At 39.9% G+C, this 17,589-nt stretch overlaps 1 protein-coding gene across 1 annotated transcript in view; it reads left to right on the top strand.

The window, feature by feature from the left end:
• Nucleotides 1-10,241, top strand: part of PDK3 (pyruvate dehydrogenase kinase 3) — a 69,283-nt gene extending 59,042 nt beyond the window's left edge. The window contains exons 10-12 of the mRNA XM_058658425.1: nt 2,692-2,805; nt 4,438-4,577; nt 9,562-10,241. Of these exons, the coding sequence (XP_058514408.1) occupies nt 2,692-2,805; nt 4,438-4,577; nt 9,562-9,592 (285 nt within the window). The 3' untranslated portion in view covers nt 9,593-10,241. The remainder of the gene's footprint in view (nt 1-2,691; nt 2,806-4,437; nt 4,578-9,561) is intronic.
• The last annotated feature ends 7,348 nt before the right edge of the window (nt 10,242-17,589 follow it).

Here is a 17,589-nt window from a genome sequence, read left to right as displayed (position 1 = left end):
AGTACTCATGTGCAAAGAGGTTCTGTCTGTAGGAGGGCTAGAGCTGCCCAGCTCCCCAGCTTCTAACACTAGCCATGCTAAGAAGGTGTTGTGGCTTTCTTTGGAGGAGGGGAAGCTTTTTGCTTTGGCTTCTTCCTTTGTGAATGCTTTGAACTTAGATTTCTTCTCAATTTGTGGCTGAGAATCACTCTGAGCTGAATGCTTCACTCCCAAAATACAGAGGGAAAGCCTTTCACAGCGTGTTCCCTGAGCACCACTTAGCACCTTCTGCTGCCCTTGGATGCGAGGCGTACTCCCATGTGCACGAGCCAGGGCCCAGCAGCCCAGGTCACCCAGGGCCTTGGAATCTCCTCTGTCTAATTTATTTATATAATTAAAGCATTCATTATAAAGATATTCCATTTTCTATATTATATAGCATAAGCATGAAACATACAGATGGTAGATGCATTGTCAAAGCGCTTTCTCTCACTCTGGCACTAACCTTCAGCCCTGTCAAGGTGTGGAGAAATGCCTCTGGTTACCATGGTAGCATTGAGATCCTGGAAGGGCCACACTTTCTCTCCCTGCTGAGTGTTTCTAATTGATAAACAACAATTGAACCCTTTGTCATTAAACATAGCAACATATTTATCAGTCTGCAAAGCAGTTCAGGGTATAAATTAAGTTTCTTTTTGGAGTCCTATCTGACTGATAAGCATACAAGATTATATTTTACTTGTATGAATAAAATCAAGTGCTCTGCATTATTTGAGACAGAGTTTGTTAACTCAGCATGTTGGAAACAGGGAAAGTCAAGAAAATTTGTGAACAATTTGGAAAGGCAGTGCCTTGATCAACTTGTGGTATCTACTTAAACAAATATCCAAAGGAAAAAATGGTACCAGTGTGTCTCCCATTTTTCGAAATTAGTATGGACTGTCTCTTTGAGGCCTTAAAATAGTGTCCTGAGGGTGGCTTTATGTCATGGTTTCTTATGAAACCAAGGAATTGGAGTAAGAGACCTTAAAATGTGAACTGACCCTTCCTTGTATAGCTGATGAAATGACTAAGTGATAGCAAAGCTGGTGCTGGCTGTTACGTGTTCTTCCAGGGTGGCACATGACTGTGCTGGTGCAGAATGTCTTCCACTCGTGTCTCTGTGGTGCATGAACTGCCCTCAGCTTGAAAGTGGGTATATGGGTCTGTGCTATAAACAAGTGAAACTTGTTCAATGACCACCTGAACAGTTTAACCCCTGAGTCTTGGCACAGGAGCGTGTGACTGGCTAACTCCCATTGGCCCCTTCCTGCCCTGGCAGACCTGCTATGAACCTGACCAAATCTGAAATAGTGCCCCCCCACTGCTTTTCCTGGGACCCTCCCCCCTTATTGCTGCTCTGTTCTTGGCTGTTCCCTATCTGATTTAAGGGAAGGCTCGGGGCCTTGCTGGAATGCTTGTGGCAGATTTCCAGGTCTCTTCCTGGAATAGGCTTCTTTCCTTGCTGCGGTTACCTCAGTCAGTACCCTGGCTGTCTGTTCTTTGCTCTGCCTGCCATAGTCAGCACATCCTACAGCCCCTAAATGACATGGTACGTTCTGTCACTCCATGGCCTTGCTGTTAGGCCCTACCCCGAGGAAGATGTCAAGGAGAGTGGTTCAGTGTGCGAAAACGGCAGAAATCCATGTCACTTGACAAAATTGCTGCTCTTAGTAGCTCTCTAATCTCAGCTCCCGTTTATGTAGTTTTACTATGCGTTAGGCACTGTGTGGTGACTTTACACTTACTTCATTTCTTCTCTATAGCAGCTCTGAGGTAAGCTTTTTATTACATGTTCCTATGAGAAAACAGTCTCTAGGAGGTTGAGTATACTGCCCAGAGTTGTCAAACAAAAGTGAATTTGGACTCAGATCTAAGTCCAAGGCCACAGCTGCACGTGTCCATTACCCAGCTGCTTACCCCGTTCCTTAACCTTGTCAGTAGATTGAAGCAAAGATGATGAAGCTTGACGGTGTAACATCTCCCCCCAGCACTGGTATCAGGAACATTTCTGAATTTGCTCAATTCTTTTTAAAAAATCTATCCTGCTTTTGCTTTTTCCTTTTTTAAAAACACCAATCATTCAGTCAGGGTTTTGTAAGGGAGGGTACTGGATTTGTTTTTCTTGTCTCTTAAAAAAACCTGCAGGAGAATATTTTAATACCCTTTAGTATCTCTGAACTTTAGGAAGTATTCTCTCAGAGGATTGTCTCCTTTTCAGTATTTGAGCCCTGTTCTGGCTTGGCTGGAACTGCAGTGTTACTGCTTTTCCTTAAGAGTGAGGCAATCTGATAGTGCAATTTTGAAATGATATGGATTGTTTTGTTTTGTTATTCAGCTCAATTCTACTTTGAGTTTTCCAAAAATATATGGTAAAATTTTGCTTCAAAATGCTGAAAAAAAATTGTTAGTAAAAAGAACTGAAATGGCTACAGTTACCCAAATACATGAAAAATGTTTCTGCAGGGTGAAAATAGAGTTTGTTCGCTGGAGATGAGCATATGTATGCTCGCACATATGTATGCATGTATATGTCATTGTAAAGGTTGAATCAGTGATTCAGTAAAATGAACTTTGAATCAAGAATTTCTTTTCATCTTCTCTGAATATTCTCATATAGAACATGCTGGCATTTGTGTCTGTATCAGTGCATTAATTTTCTTTTCTTGCTAGGCTGGATTTGGCTACGGTTTGCCGATTTCTCGTCTATATGCTAGATATTTTCAGGGAGACCTAAAACTGTATTCCATGGAAGGAGTGGGTACTGATGCTGTCATTTATTTAAAGGTACTGCGTTTGCTTTCTGTCACTGTAAAGGCATTTTTACTGATGAAGTTATCTCTTATATTCAGCTCAAATTTTTGCAGGTTTAATGGGAAAATCATGTTGTGCCTTTCCTTGGATTTTAGGCTCAGTGATAGCAAAATATTAAATCTTGAGTTATAAAACTTGTATCGTTTTGTTCCTAAAACTGTATTAATCAATTTTTTTCCCTGTACATAAAATTTCCCCCGTATATAAATGAGATAAATTAGTTCTTAAAGCCATAGTTACAAATTTTAGTTTTAAAAAATTATGGTCCAGGGTCCGGCACAATAGCCTAGTGGCTAAAGTCCTTGCCTTGCATGTGCCGGGATCCTATATGGCTGCCAGTTCTAATCCCAGTGGCCCCGCTTCCCATCCAACTCCCTGCTTGTGGCCTGGGAAAGCATAGCATGCTGCTATTTGCAGTGCCGTAGTTCATCGAGTAAAGAGTATTTCTCTTAAATGCAAGTGCAGCTGATTGACATGATACTTGATATTATTTGATGGCATATGTTTATACATCAGGTATGCATGACACTACTTCTCCCAGGCCATTTAGAGAGCTGTCGGGTGCTAACAGTAGGCAGAACAGGTGAATATTTCAGAGCAGTACTAACGGAACAGACCAGGCACTCTGTTCTGGTCATGTGTATTTTAGCGCTTGTTTTGAATAAATGAATGTTTGCAGTTTCTTTTTTTAAGATTTATTTATTTTTATTGGGAAGGCAGATTTTACAGAGAGAAGGAGAGACAGAGAGAAAGATCTTTTATCCACTGTTTTACTTCCCAAGTGACTGCATGGCTAGAGCTGAGCTGATCCCAAGCCAGGAGCCAGGAGCTTCTTCTGGGTCTCCCATGTGGGTGCAGGGTCTCAAGGCTTTCGGCCGTCCTCCACTGCCACAAGCCGGGAGCCAGATCGGAAATGGAGCAACCAGGACATGACCTGGCGCCCATATAAGATCCCAGTGCTTGCAAGGCGAGAATTTAGTTACTAGGCTATCACACTGGGCCCTACAATTTCTTTTAAAAAGCTTTGGGTCGTGAAGGAAGGAATGAGGGAAATATAGTGTTAGAATTGTATCTCTGAACTACATTAAATCTGTTCTCTTTATAGTAATTTTAAAAACTAATAAACTTTGCAGTAGGTGTCACAGACAGTGGGTTAAGCTGGTTGGGACCCTTGCATCTCATATCGGACTGTTAAGTTTGAGTCCTGGCTATTTGACATCCGATCCAGCTCCCTGATAACATGTCTGAAAAGGCAGCATGTTATGCCCCAAATGCTTGGGTCCCTGCCACCCATGTGAGAGACCTGGATGGAGTCCCAGGCTCCTGGCCCAGCTTTGGCTATTGTGAGCATATGGGCATTTAACCAGTGGATGGAAGATCTCTGTTTCTCCTATCTGTCACTCTGCCTTCCAAATAAATAATTTTTTCCCTTAAAAATAGCTTTAGTTTTTCCTAGACATTGTAACTGTTACAATAATTTGAATGTAATTTTAAATTGCAAATTGCAGTTTCTTCTGTTTTAAATAGTAAGGATTTGAATAATTATTTCACATGAGAACAATGACATTGTGGACCTTCGGATGTATATTTTAATTTTTCCAATAGGCTCTTTCAAGTGAGTCCTTTGAGAGATTGCCAGTGTTCAATAAGTCTGCATGGCGCCATTACAAGACCACGCCCGAAGCTGATGATTGGAGCAATCCCAGCAGGGAACCCAGAGATGCGTCAAAATATAAAGCTAAACAGTAATGTGCTACTTCGATTTCTATCGTAAAAAACCTGATTTGTCCCTTGGATGTACTAGCCAGATGCTTGATACTTTCTGCCCTATCTTCCTTGTGTTTTAAAAATTGATTCGCATGTAATACTTGTACATTTTAATGGCATACAGTGCAATAATTCAGTACATATACAGAATGAACTGATCAAGCCGGGCCATTCACTTTTCATTTCCATAACTCCTTTTAGGGTTTGGAGCCTACCAGCTCGTTTTCCCAGTTCTTCATACATACAATAACCTACCTGTTACTGTGAACTCTAATTACTTCCACTCTTCCATGGCACACTAAGTGCATCTGACTGTTTCCATACCTGTTATTCAACCAGCTTCTGTCTCCACTCGTCCCAGCCTCTAGTTACCACTGCTTGAATTCAAATTGTTCTTCATTTCTAACTTCACAGAAGAAGAAATGTGAGATATTTGTGTTTCCGTGTCTAGCACATTTATTTCTCTTTACATAATGACTTCCAGTGTCATCCATTGTGCTACAGATGTCAGGATTGTATTGGTTTTTATGGCTGAGTAATATTCCATTTTGCATATATCACATTTTCTTTATCCATTGATGTACACCTAGGTTGACTCTGTGTTTTGTCTATTATGAATAGTGCAACAGTGAGTGTAAGAATGAAGGTATTCCCTTCATATACTGATACCAGTTCTTCCAGTATACCCACAAGTGGGATAGCTGGGCCATGCAGTAGACCTGGCTTTAATTTTTAAAGATCCTCTATGCTGTTCTTTGTAATGGGTGCACTAAGTTATACCCTCAACAACAGTAAGGGTTCCTTTTCTGTACATACCCTCCAGCAATGGTTAGTTTGTGTCTACTCTGATAATATCCATTCTTTTAGGGATGAGATGATATGTCATCATGATTTAGATTTGAAGTTCTCTGATGATAGCATTTTTTTTTTCAAGCAAAGTGATTCCCAAAGAAGGAAAAAGTAGTGCAGACTTTTCACCTCATCCAAGGCCTAGCAAGAATTGGGTAGCCACAGGTGCAGTATGAATAAAGGACCCACTAGTCTAGGAATCCTTACACTTGTAGAAGTTAACGGCCTTTAAGTAGGGATTTGGCCTGTTATGTTTTACTTGAAAAGCAATCAAGTTTGCTATTTGTCATCATCCTTAGAGGTTTACAGAAGATTATTTCAAGAAGTTTTCTGGGTTAAAGCTGAAAAAATATGTAAGTTGAAATTATCTTTCATTATAGGCAAAATATGGTGCATCTATACAGTAAAATATTACCAGCCATTTAAGGGATGGGTGTTCTGACATATACTATAGCATGGATGAACCTTGAAGTCATAATGGTAAACAAGCCAGACTGGAAAGGACAAATGTTGTCTAATTCCATTTATGTGAGATAGCTAGGGGAGTCAAATTTGTAGAGCCAAACAGTGGAAAGGTTGTTTGTTACCAGGCACAAGAGGGCATGAGGAGAGGGGAGATGTTGCTCAGTACTTACAGTTTTAGTTCAGGCTGTGACCAAGTTTATAGAACTTGATACTGATGATGGATGCACAATAGTGTGAATGTACTTAATGTTGCCGAACTGTGCAGTTAAAATGCTTGCAATGGTTATGTTACGTGTTATATAGTTTATCACAATAAAAATGTTAGAAAAAAAGATTACCAACCACAGGATAGCAAGTTTCACTATTTTATGGTCATATGGAAAATAATCTGGACTTTGCTTTCCAGTTTTTTTTCTTCTACCAGTAAGCTCTGATTCTACAAGCATGATTGAGTTATTTTATTTAAAAATTAGCTTTAATGGGCCCAGCACGGTAGCCTAGTGGCTAAAGTCCTCGCCTTGCACACACCCAGATCCCATATAGGTGCCGGTTCTAATCCCGGCAGCTCTGCTTCCCATCCAGCTCCCTGTTTGTGATCTGGGAAAGCAGTCGAGGACAGCTCAAACCCTTGGGATCCTGGCACTGTGTGGGAGACCCAGAGGAGGCTCTGGGCTCCTGGCTTCAGATTGGCGCAGCTCCGGCCATTGCTGCTGCTTCGGGAGTGAATCATTGGACAGAAGATCTTCCTTTATGTCTCTCCTCCTGTCTATATATCTAACTTTTGCAATAAAAAGAAATAAATCTTCCTGTCTTGTCTCACCCTATAGGCCTCTAAATGTTAGCTTCATAAAATGACTACCTTACACCATCTAATAAATTAGACCTCAGTCTCAAAAAAAAAAAAAGGAAATAAATCTTTAAATAAAAAGCTTTATTAATAGAAAAGAAGGATATATACATTGTGAAAAACTCAAAACAAATGTTTTTAAAAATGTAAGGACAAATGACTAAATTCCCACATCTTAGATACTGCCCTGTTACAGTTTATGTATGTTCTGTCAAATATTTTGCTATATATGTGTGTATATTTTTCTCAAAATGAGATCATACTATTCCTACTGTTTTACGAGTTGCTTTTGTTTCATGTATTCGTCTTTATCTTTCCATGTCCACAAATTATCATCTCATTAAAATTTCCAGTGTTTCCAAACCAGGAAACACTCCAGGATTATATCTGTGTGTTTTCAACCTATTGTCAGTGTCAATGCAGAACATTCTGTTTTTGAGAGACCATGTTGGTTATCCTGCAAAATGTGCCACTTTAATATGATTTTTTGGGGGAAGGGAGGAATGTCTTTTGACTTATTTGTCTCCATTCCTTATATGTGAACTGAAAGTTAATCTAAAGGCTCAGTGAAACATTTTTGCTGAATATTCCATAAGCCCTGTTGCACCAGTACCCTGTAAGACACATGATATCTAATTGACCCACCATTAGTGATATTAGGATTGACCTCAGTTTAGATGATGGATGACTGTTATCTTCCTTGTTTCATGCCAGAGTAATCTGTGGTGTTATTTCACACTGAGTAGATGTCTGCTTGCATACCAGCCATTCTAATTTTTAAACTCTTTGATCATTTTGGCCTGAATCAATGATACTAGTGTTTGTAAAAAGTTTTTTTTTTTAAGTCATCACTTTGACAGTGATTACTGGACATTCTCCTTTAGAGAAATGTTCTTTCTCACCAACTAAAGCCATTACGTACCTTGAAGTACATTTTTTTCCAATGTGTGTTCAGTTTTTTCTCTTTAAATTTAAAGGGAAGCTTAACTTCTCTTTAACATTTTTTCAAGGTAGGAAGTTAGGTTCAAACACACCTTAAATGTAGTATTATTTTAAGTTAGATGTTACGTACTATCATTGTAAATCTTCATTTCTTTAATATGTTTCAGTACTGCTTCTCAGTATAACACATAGTGCACAAATCTGAAGTATCTAATTTGAAGTGCTTTTACATGTGTGCTTTCAGCATCCTAAAAGATGCGTTTTGAGCCAATCTCTTCTCCCTCCTTGTCTGTAACACATAACCGTCTTTCTGACTCTTAACTATAGGCTCTATTCTTGAATTGAAACAAAAGCAGCATATGTGTTGCGTCTTTTTGTGTTTTTCTTTTTTTGGTGTCTTTGTGAAATTAATCTATGTTATTGCATCTGGAGATCATTATCTTTTTTTGTGCTTAAACATGCTTACCTTTGGCCAGCAGAGCCCGTTTGATATGAATCTCATATGTTCCATTGAAAAACACCCACTCAGAGCTTTCTTGATCTTTGGCCCAAGATGATATGCTAGGCTTGTCTATTAGCTTCCATGCCCATGTCCTGGAATTTACCCCTAAGGAGTTCAGTCTTATTTTAATGAGTATTAGAAACTTAATCTTGAGGATTAGGAGTCTCATTATGCCTTTTCTAGCTCTTTTTTCTAGGCAAAGCTATAAAAATATGTTTTTGAAATCATAAATTTATGTTATATTTTGTATTCTATTTTACCATTGCAATGTTTCTCCCTGATGTTTCTTCCCTGAATGTTTACTGTTAACATCTGGAATACAACAGAAAGGTATTGTATGTGAGTATAGCTTATAAAGTTTTGTAGTTTGTACCATTCTAGTAGTATTGGTAAAGTTTATTTTTCTCCGTAGAAGTCTCATGATGAATTTGTATGTGGTATTGCTGGACTAGCCACTCGTCTCTGATGGTGAAATTTGGAGGAGTTTGGTTTGTGTATGTGTGCACTGCATATATAGATGTACATACCCATACACACTTTGACTGGCATTATTGCCAGATAGGAATAAACTAAATCAGCTTGATGAAACAGATGAGATCAGTTGCTCTTGACTCCATTTTCAGCCTCTATGTAACCAGTAAATCAAGCTGTTGCTCTGATAGAGGAATTTGGATAATGCAGGAACAATACTTATAGATAAACTGTATTTGGATTCTAGTAAGGTGACTTTAATTGAATATTGTCTTTAAAGCAATCTTAAAACTTTGTTGTACTCTGATTACATACAAGTCTTAATTTCTAATATATTATTAGACAAATTCTAACATAAAACTTGTAAATTCTAAAATTCTTAGCCTGAGTATCAAAATTGTTAAAATGTACAAATAAGATAATTGATAGAGATTTGGGGAATGTATTTACTAGGTATGGTAAATTCACTAGATGTTTGTACATGAGAAATTTGAAGAAGGTTTTTAAGTAGCAGCTTTGTTGAGATATAATTCACACTTCATAAAATTCACTGTTTCCAAGTTCAGTGGGTTTGAGTGTTTTCAGAGTTGTGCTATCCTCACCACTATCTAATTTTGGATTATTTCATCATCCCAGAAAGAAACCCCATACTCATTAGCAATCATTCCCCATTTCTAATCAGGTTTTTAAATAAGAGTAAAGAACTGTTTTAAAGTAGACATGAATAATTAAATGATGATTTTTTTTAGTAACCATAAAAATAATTCTGAGATAAGGCAAGGATTTTTGAATTATCGCTGTATTAAATGCTCTGAGTAAGTCTTGGTTAAAAGAGGTGGTTTTACTCATAAACTCACTGTGGATATTCTCATTATTTTCTTCATAGGGACAAGGTCAAGACTAATAGAACTTTCTAGAGACCTGAATTCTTTGGTCCCATCTGTGAAGAATGTCTTCTGCAAGTCAACCAGAGAGAACTTCTTTCTTCTACCAACTCTGAGTGTGGCACCATAGCTATTTCCTGTGCTTGAATGTATGTTTTCCTGTGTGCAAGGTAGACCTTTCATGGAGTCTTTCCTGTAGCTACTCCAGATTTTCCACTGAAGTCATGACTTGCTTAATTTTTCATAGTATCTTGCTTTGGTGTGATTGACACCTGTCACAAAAGAGCACAGTGCCTCCTTTGAGCTTGCTGCCCTCCTACTCTCCATCTCATTGTTAGAGAGTCCCGGGTCTACAGCCTCCCTAGCAAATGAGCTTCTTCCCTAGTCCACATACAGCAGAACCTACTGCTGTTCTTTGTGACCAAATAGCAGATTTAGTACCTCTAACTAGGGCCTAGGGAATTTGGAAGTGGAAGACATCCACTGAACTTCTCTTGATAAATCAGTCCTAGGCCCTTCACGCCACTCTCCATTTCAGGCTTCTCCTTCTTCCAGCTTTTCATATTCTCACTGTGAGATGTGGTACTTGCGTGTTAGACCTTAAAGATGCGTTGATTTTATTTCAAAGGTATTATGTATATTCCCATTCTGTTGATTAAAGTATTCCAAAAGTTGTCTTGAAATTTTTCACTGTACTACTTGGTTTCAAAGATCTTAAATGAAAACCATACTCTGGTCATTACCAAGTCTTACAAAGAGTGGGAAATGGAGTTTTTGTGCTTCTGTAAAAATTTCAATACTCTAATATTGTACCTTTGTTGTATTATATTCCTTTGTAGTCTAAGGAATTGGCAATTCCTGTGTGATGCACTTTACTAGTTGGAAAATAGATTATTGAAGGGAAAAGTTCTCTCTAGTTTATTTTGAAAAAATGCTGTAGGTCTTTGTAATTTTAATTTTTTGTAAATTTTAGCTCATTTTAGTATTGTTATCTTAGTTTGATTTTCACAGTGCTTTACTAATTGCTACAAGTGGGAAGTAGCAGAGGACTTAGGGTAAAGAAAGAGACATGAGGTCATGTATTATCCTTAGAAGTAGAAGCTTTCACAGTGTTTAGATTAAAACCAGCATCTTATGCAGCTGCACAGGTTATATTTTTCTTGATTCTCTTTTTCATATATGTATCTTCTAGCCTGACTTCTGCTCTCTTCTAATGTCTGTTTGTAAAGGTTTCAGTCCAGTTCCTCAGTATTGAGTCCACTGGTGCAGAAATTTAAGCTTCTGAAGTAGTCTTCCTCCTTAGTTATATGGTAATAGCAGTGTAGTTGTCCCCACTGCCTTCACAGCAGGGGCATTCCCCTTGGGGAGCAGTCAGGCACCGAGTAGTTGCACATGGTTGGACTACATCTGTTTCTATTCATCACACTGAGTCTTCTTGTCTTCCCTTTTATTGTGTCACCTGAGTTCATGGAGCTTCCTTCACGTGAGAAAGATCTCATCTTTTCCGTCCTTAGAAGGATCCCATTAGAGAATTCATAGTCAATTGGGTGAAAGAAATAGTCATGAACTTCCCAGAAACTGGGGGGAGATGAATCATATGGCAGCGTGTGGGTTTGAGGACTGAATCAGTGTCTTGGGGCTGGGGCTCTTTTATATGATGATTTTTCCTTGTGGTAATAATGGTGTTTTACATTTAAAGACCCTCACTCCCTTTGAAATATTAAGTAGTGTATCATTATCTTAGTAAGCCTCAATTCCCCACCATACTCATTTACACTTTCAGATGTGGTACACTGTAGGAAAGGAGCCAACAGACTTAGGTCATGTCACCGCCTCCCTGTCTTGGTAGTGTTGCAGTAGTTAGAGGAATGCCCACTGATCACCAGGCCCTCACAGTAGGCACTAGGGAAGGGGCCGAGTATGGGGAATATAGTGTACCAAACCTTTCACATTCTTTCTTTGCAAATCTTGTTCAAAAGCACAAATTTATTTCAATGTCTCAACGACTTAAGCAGTAGTCTTTTACTAGTATTCTCTTAGACTTACTCATTTCCATCTGACCGAAGTACATACAGCTTTTTTTCTTCACCAAGATTTCACTTTTCTCCTAAAACAACGAGTTTCCAAAACATCTCATGTTCCTACAGTTTACCAGACCCATTACTTACATATTCATTTATATTTCCTTTTAAAATGTTTTATTTATTTGAATTACAGAGAAAGAAATCTTCCATCCCCTGAATCACTTCCTAAATGACCACAATGGCTAAGGGCATTCAGGCCAAACACAGGAACCAGGAGCTTCATCTAGTCTCACATGTGGGTTTCAGGGCCCAAACACTGGGGCCATTACCCTACTGCTTTTCCCAGGCACATTAGCAGGGAGCCTGGAGTGCAGCATCTGGGACATAAACTGGCACCTGTATGGGATACCAGCATCACAGGCAGCAGTTGTAGAGTGGCAGCTTCTATCCGTGTGCTGCATTTGTCTGTAAGCAATGGTCAGATTTCTAAGTAGATAATGTCCTCTTTTCAGTGAAGTTCTTCTCCATCTCTGTAATGCCTGGTCATTTACTTCCTTTTAAGTATCTGGCGACTGGGTCTGCTGTTAGAAATAGTGCCTGGTGTAGAGTAGGTGCATAGTAAATATGAGTTGAACCAAAGAGGAAAATGATGGACTTTGACCTTGGGTAGTGGGACAGTACCTCTGTATCATCTTAAAACTATCACTGCCTCCACATTTTAAAAAAAAATCTAGTCTGTATCTGTGAAAGTGCTGAATTTCCTTTTTATGCTAACAGCTGACTTGAAAGGATAGAAAAACTGAAGGAAGTAGAGATGGATCCACAGGAGCTATCTGATCCTGTCTTTGTCTTGGAGGATCTGATTTTGGCTTCTTGATATATCAGGTCTTTCTTTTTTACAGTCTTGCTGTTAGATTCCAAAGATGGTGTGCATACTGCATCCCACTGGGTCCTAACCATGCCATGAGGTGAACCGCACAGGCACACCTCTGTTTTTTACATGAAACCCAAAGCAGCCATGAAACCCAAAGCAGCTAAGTGGTTCGCCAAGGTGGCGTGGTAAGGGACGGAAAAAGCCCAAGTGAATAGTTGGTCTTTTCGTCCCTAAGCTAGAGCTCTGAACCACACACCAGGGCATTAGCATTATCTCTTTTAAATAATTTCTTGGTTGTATTTGTCCTCAAGGGTGAGCTCTAAACCAAAAATTGTAGGTAGTACAAGGTAATTCCACTCAGGGGAGGTTTCCTTTTGTGTGTTTCCATTTTGGCATAGATAGAAGAGATATGGATTTGGCAATTTTTACCTAGAAAGATGACCAACTTTAAAAGATATAAATGTAGACAATTACCACAGTCATTTAGGCTTAATTCTGTGAGTGAATTCAGTGTTCACTGCCAGCTCTTTCATGCAAAGACTCCACATCTGAGAATTATTGCTTTTATCATTTGGTGAACTGGATTACAGCTTCAGCTAGATTTTTCTCACATACTTGCAAATGTATTTCTGTTGCTGTTACTTAGGAAGAAACAATAACTTGGCAGGCTCTCGGATTCTTGTATCGCACCTCAGCACTGTGCTGAGGAAGTGGGTTAGTGCTGTGGGGATGCCAGAGAGGTCTGACTCCGGGTGCATGCCTCCTTTGTAGATCCTGATAGTTGGCCCTGGACATTTGTGATTTCTTTATTTATCCTTCAAATTCAAGTACTTCATTTCAGGAAATCTTGGGATTCACAGTTGTCTATTGACTTGGCAGTTTCTGGCACAGAGTGAACATCACATTTTGGTATTTCAAGCCTTACTGCAGTACAAATAGGTTCATTCTGTTCTCCAAGAATTTGTCCTTATAGTAGCTCTCACTTATCTGTTCTTGGCATTTTGATTTCCTTTGATGACTCTCTTTTTCTTGTCTTTCCTTTCTCTTTGGAATTTTGTCTCACTTCTTATCCTCCATTTCACTTCCTTAGTTTTTCTGCACTATTGAGTCTAGACCCTATTGCTTCTAATATGGGTTTCATGTCCTGAACAGTTCTGTTTCTTTCTTTAACTCCTCATGATGCTGTATTTCAGTCCTTATTTCATTTTTTTTGTTTGTTTTACAGTTTTCATGGTTTCTGGAATCAGGGTTTTTCCAGAGAATTTTCATATTGTTTGCTTCTTGTGTTCTTTTTCTTACACTGTCTTGCTTTTCTATTGCTGCACAAGTGTTGTGATGGCTGTTTCTGCTTATTATTTCCATTTTGTATAGGACCAGTTTTTTTTCCTGCCCAAGAAGATTGTGGATACATCCACTTCATCTCTTCTTACAAATAAGTTTGTGTACAGTTGGAACATGCTACACTGGGGAACAGTGTGGTATTTCAATTCATATAGTGATCAAATGGGGGTTCATTAGTTTATCATCAGCTTAAACACTGATCATTTCTTTATAGTAATAATGTTCTAGATCCCTTTTTGTAGCTATTTTGAAATATACAACACATCATTATTATCTATAGCCACCCTAGTGTGCAACCAAACACCAGAACTTACTCTTCCTACCTAATTTTAGCATTAGACCAATTGATCCACGTGATCCCACTTCCCTCCCTCTGCTTTCCCATGGCTCCTCCTTTTTTTTTTTTTTTTTTTTTTTTAAAGCAAGAAGTGTTTGAATGATCACCCTAACCCTACAACTCTAGTGCCTTCTTGTGGATTTGTTGCATCTTGTGGCTTGGGGGTGACCAAGTCCCTTTGAGAGGCAATCCCCTTGTGTGTTCCCTCCTTACTATCAACTGTTACTGTCAGAGCAGTGAGATGGGTTCATAATTCCACTCGGCTGGATTGTATGGAGTGTGCATATTGTAGTGGGCCCTGTTTCCTTTCCGCCGGTCTTCCTGTGTCAGGGAGCAGAGGGAAAGAATACAGATAGTATATTTGGGGTCCCACCCTCCCCTCTTAGTTTTTGTTTCTAGAAATGTGCCCACACAGAGTGCACTTAGCTTCTCCTGGCTGCTGCCTGTCTTTACTAAGAAAGGATTGGTGATGGGAGAGTTCTTGGAAACCCTCCATTTAACTACCCAGTGGTTGTGGTCTGCTTAAGACAGGGAGGAACATGAGAAATCATCTTTGATCAATGTCTAGCTTCACTGTGGCTGTCAGAGGCGTCCCTGGAGTCCGTGGTATGGGACTCTGGCTTTTATTACTTTCATTATAGACTACTCCTTGCTCAGCCTTTGACTAGGTGTGCTGGAGAGCAGGGGCTCTTATATAAACATGCACTTACTCTGCCAAGTTTCCCAGCAATCCAGGTGCTTAAACATTGACTTTTAAGATAATGTCCTTCATAATCTGTATATTGGTAAACAGAAGGAGCCAGTATTGCTAGCAGGAAAGCATCATTAACAATGTAATTGATACAGGGGGTTGTTTACTGTTCCGTGTGGAAAGATAACTTTTAACTCGGGTTCCTGTGTCATTGATTAGAGATATCAGTACCTTCTGGCTTGAAAATAGGGGGCATGTGACATTTTAATAAACTTAAGAAGTTATCAGTCATTGAAAATGATTAATTAGTTGATTAAATATGATAGAATATTTCCAACTTGCACATCATCTGAGTTATCAGGAGAAGCAGAAGCTCTTGTGTGTTACCTTGTGGCACTTCTCCATCTCCCTGATGGGTTAACCCTCTGAGGTCAGGCCTTTTCAGGCAACCCATTTCAAAATCTGGTCAATTAAGGAATAGAAAATAGTAGATCTTCACCAGAATTTTTTTTTCCTATTGGGTCACGAAACCTTCCATGGTTTGGAAGGTTTGGGCCCACATCGAAGCACAGGTGAATATTTCAAAAGTGCATTTTGCAAGTGGATCATGGGGAGGAAGTTTGATTTGGACTGCTTGCAAGCCCTTGCCTAAGAGGCCAGCACATTCTGTTCAGACAGTTAATATTGCCTTGTGTCACCTTCAGAGTTCTGGTTTCATGGTCAAGGAGTGGGAAGGCCACCCTGCTTTGCACACCAAACTCTATCATTGACCGTGCCTGTCCCTGAAGGTCTGCCAGGAGCCTAGTTTTTCCTGTTGGCAATCAAAGAGTTGAGCCCAGGGCCCCTCCCCCACCACCACGTGTGAGAGAGCAAGGAAGCGAAGGGGACCAAGAGAATGATGGGAAGGAAAGCCGTGTTCAGTCTACCACTTCCCTAGTGCCCAGTGTCTGCTCTGTGCTACAAAGTGTGCTAAGTGCTGGGCATGTGGCTTTTCAAAGCTGGCAGAAGCCACTACCTCATGTGCTTATGATGTCTGAAGGAAACAGCCTGGAAACTGAACAAGTCCATGTTAGAGTGCACATGGGAGGTGAGTGCTATGGAGGAAAAAAACAAGCTAGGGTTGGGGATATGTAGAGAGAGGATGGCCCCAAACCTTAGAAGTGATGTTTTCATTGTGGACAGATGTTTCTTAGCAGAGCAAGTGTTCATGGTCTTGAGTCCTTTTCACCTTTGAGTCTATTGAACTAGATTTGGAGAGTCTGCCTTCTATGTTGGCTCTGCTCAGTGCTGCAGGGGCCCTTGCTGAAGCCCTGTGCTGAAGTCTCAGGTGCACTGGGCAGTTCACTGGCTTGCTGGCCAGCACGGAGCCATGTCACGTAAGAAGTGTCAGCGTTTACAGATTTTCTTGAATGGTGTCCCTGTAATAGAAGACTAATGATAGCAGGTTATAGACTTCTTAGGACCATATAAATCAATTTTTTAAAGTTAAAGCCTCAGAAGCATGATGCTGGACTTGAAACAGCTGTCTGCACAAGGCAAGGTCTCATTCCTACTACCAGACTGCTTTTAGACATGGAGCAAAGGATTATTCGAGAAGGCTTCCCTCAAATCTGTAGAGGTGCCATCAGCTATGTTTACTATCCTAAACTGAAGAAAGTACAGCAGCCATTGGTATCACAGACTTCCTGTTTCTGCCCTTCTGTTCAGTTGTAAAAGTGGGATGTCCCCAAGGCAGCAGGGATAGCATTAGGGTAGCCCAGATGCAGGGTGCTCTTTGGCACACGACAATGGCTGCCTGCAGCCGTGCCCGTCTCCCTGTGGGAAGAAGTTCCTCACACTTCTGACTGGCCACCCTTTGGAGGAGAGCTCAGGGACCCAGCAGCTTGAGATTTAACTGACTGGAGAGGGAGATGAGTTGTGTTTACTTATTCCTGTAGCTACAGCCAATTTGTCACCCTTGAAAAATGGACAGATTTGCATAAACAAAAGCATTGGAGGGCACTGTGACAGAAAGTCTCCAGATGTCAGGTACAGTTTCATGCCCGCAATCAAAGAGAGCCTCCCCTAGTCATGCACTAATCGTGTGTTGAAATAAGGCCACCAGGCAGCTAATTGTAGGTGTGTGCTTTTTTATGCCTAAAACATCCAAGATGTAGGAGCCACCTGAGCTCTCACCATCCTTGGCTCCTCGTGATTCCCAGGGGAGCACCCAGTCTGCCAGCGGGCCAGCCGCACCATCTGTTGAAAATGACTGAGATCAGAGCCTACTATCTGCACTCTCATGGCCCCTTTGGGCCTGTTGGGGATCGTTTGCGTGTATTTTTTAAGATGCACAAAGAATTAAGGTGGTAAATCTGTGGTGATATTGGATCCAGGAAGCTTACAAGGAGAAGAGTAGAACATAGCCTGACAAATATTTTCTCCACTCTATAAATCTCTCAGTGACATTTGGATTAATCAAGCATGATTAGATGTAGTTAGATTTTTGTCAGGTTGTAGTTCAAAATAATATTCATCTATGGAGAGGGTAATATATTCTGTGGAAATTGTATTAAGCACTTTAGTTAACCAAACACTAAGGAGAACAAAATCAGCCTCACGAAGGTTAATTACTAAAAAAACACACAAAGTATAGTAGATTATGTAAATCATTTTAATTTTGAATACCATGGCTTGAGCTTTTAATTTACATGGAGAGGTATTTTGGATTTGTTTTTCACATATTTTCCAAAAGCACAGTTACAATTGCATTCTATAAAAGTT

This window comes from Ochotona princeps, chromosome X (genome assembly GCF_030435755.1).
Source record: "Ochotona princeps isolate mOchPri1 chromosome X, mOchPri1.hap1, whole genome shotgun sequence".
NCBI lineage: Eukaryota > Metazoa > Chordata > Mammalia > Lagomorpha > Ochotonidae > Ochotona > Ochotona princeps.
The sequence above is the reverse complement of the archived record's forward strand: the minus strand, read 5'-3'. Positions and strand labels throughout refer to the sequence as shown.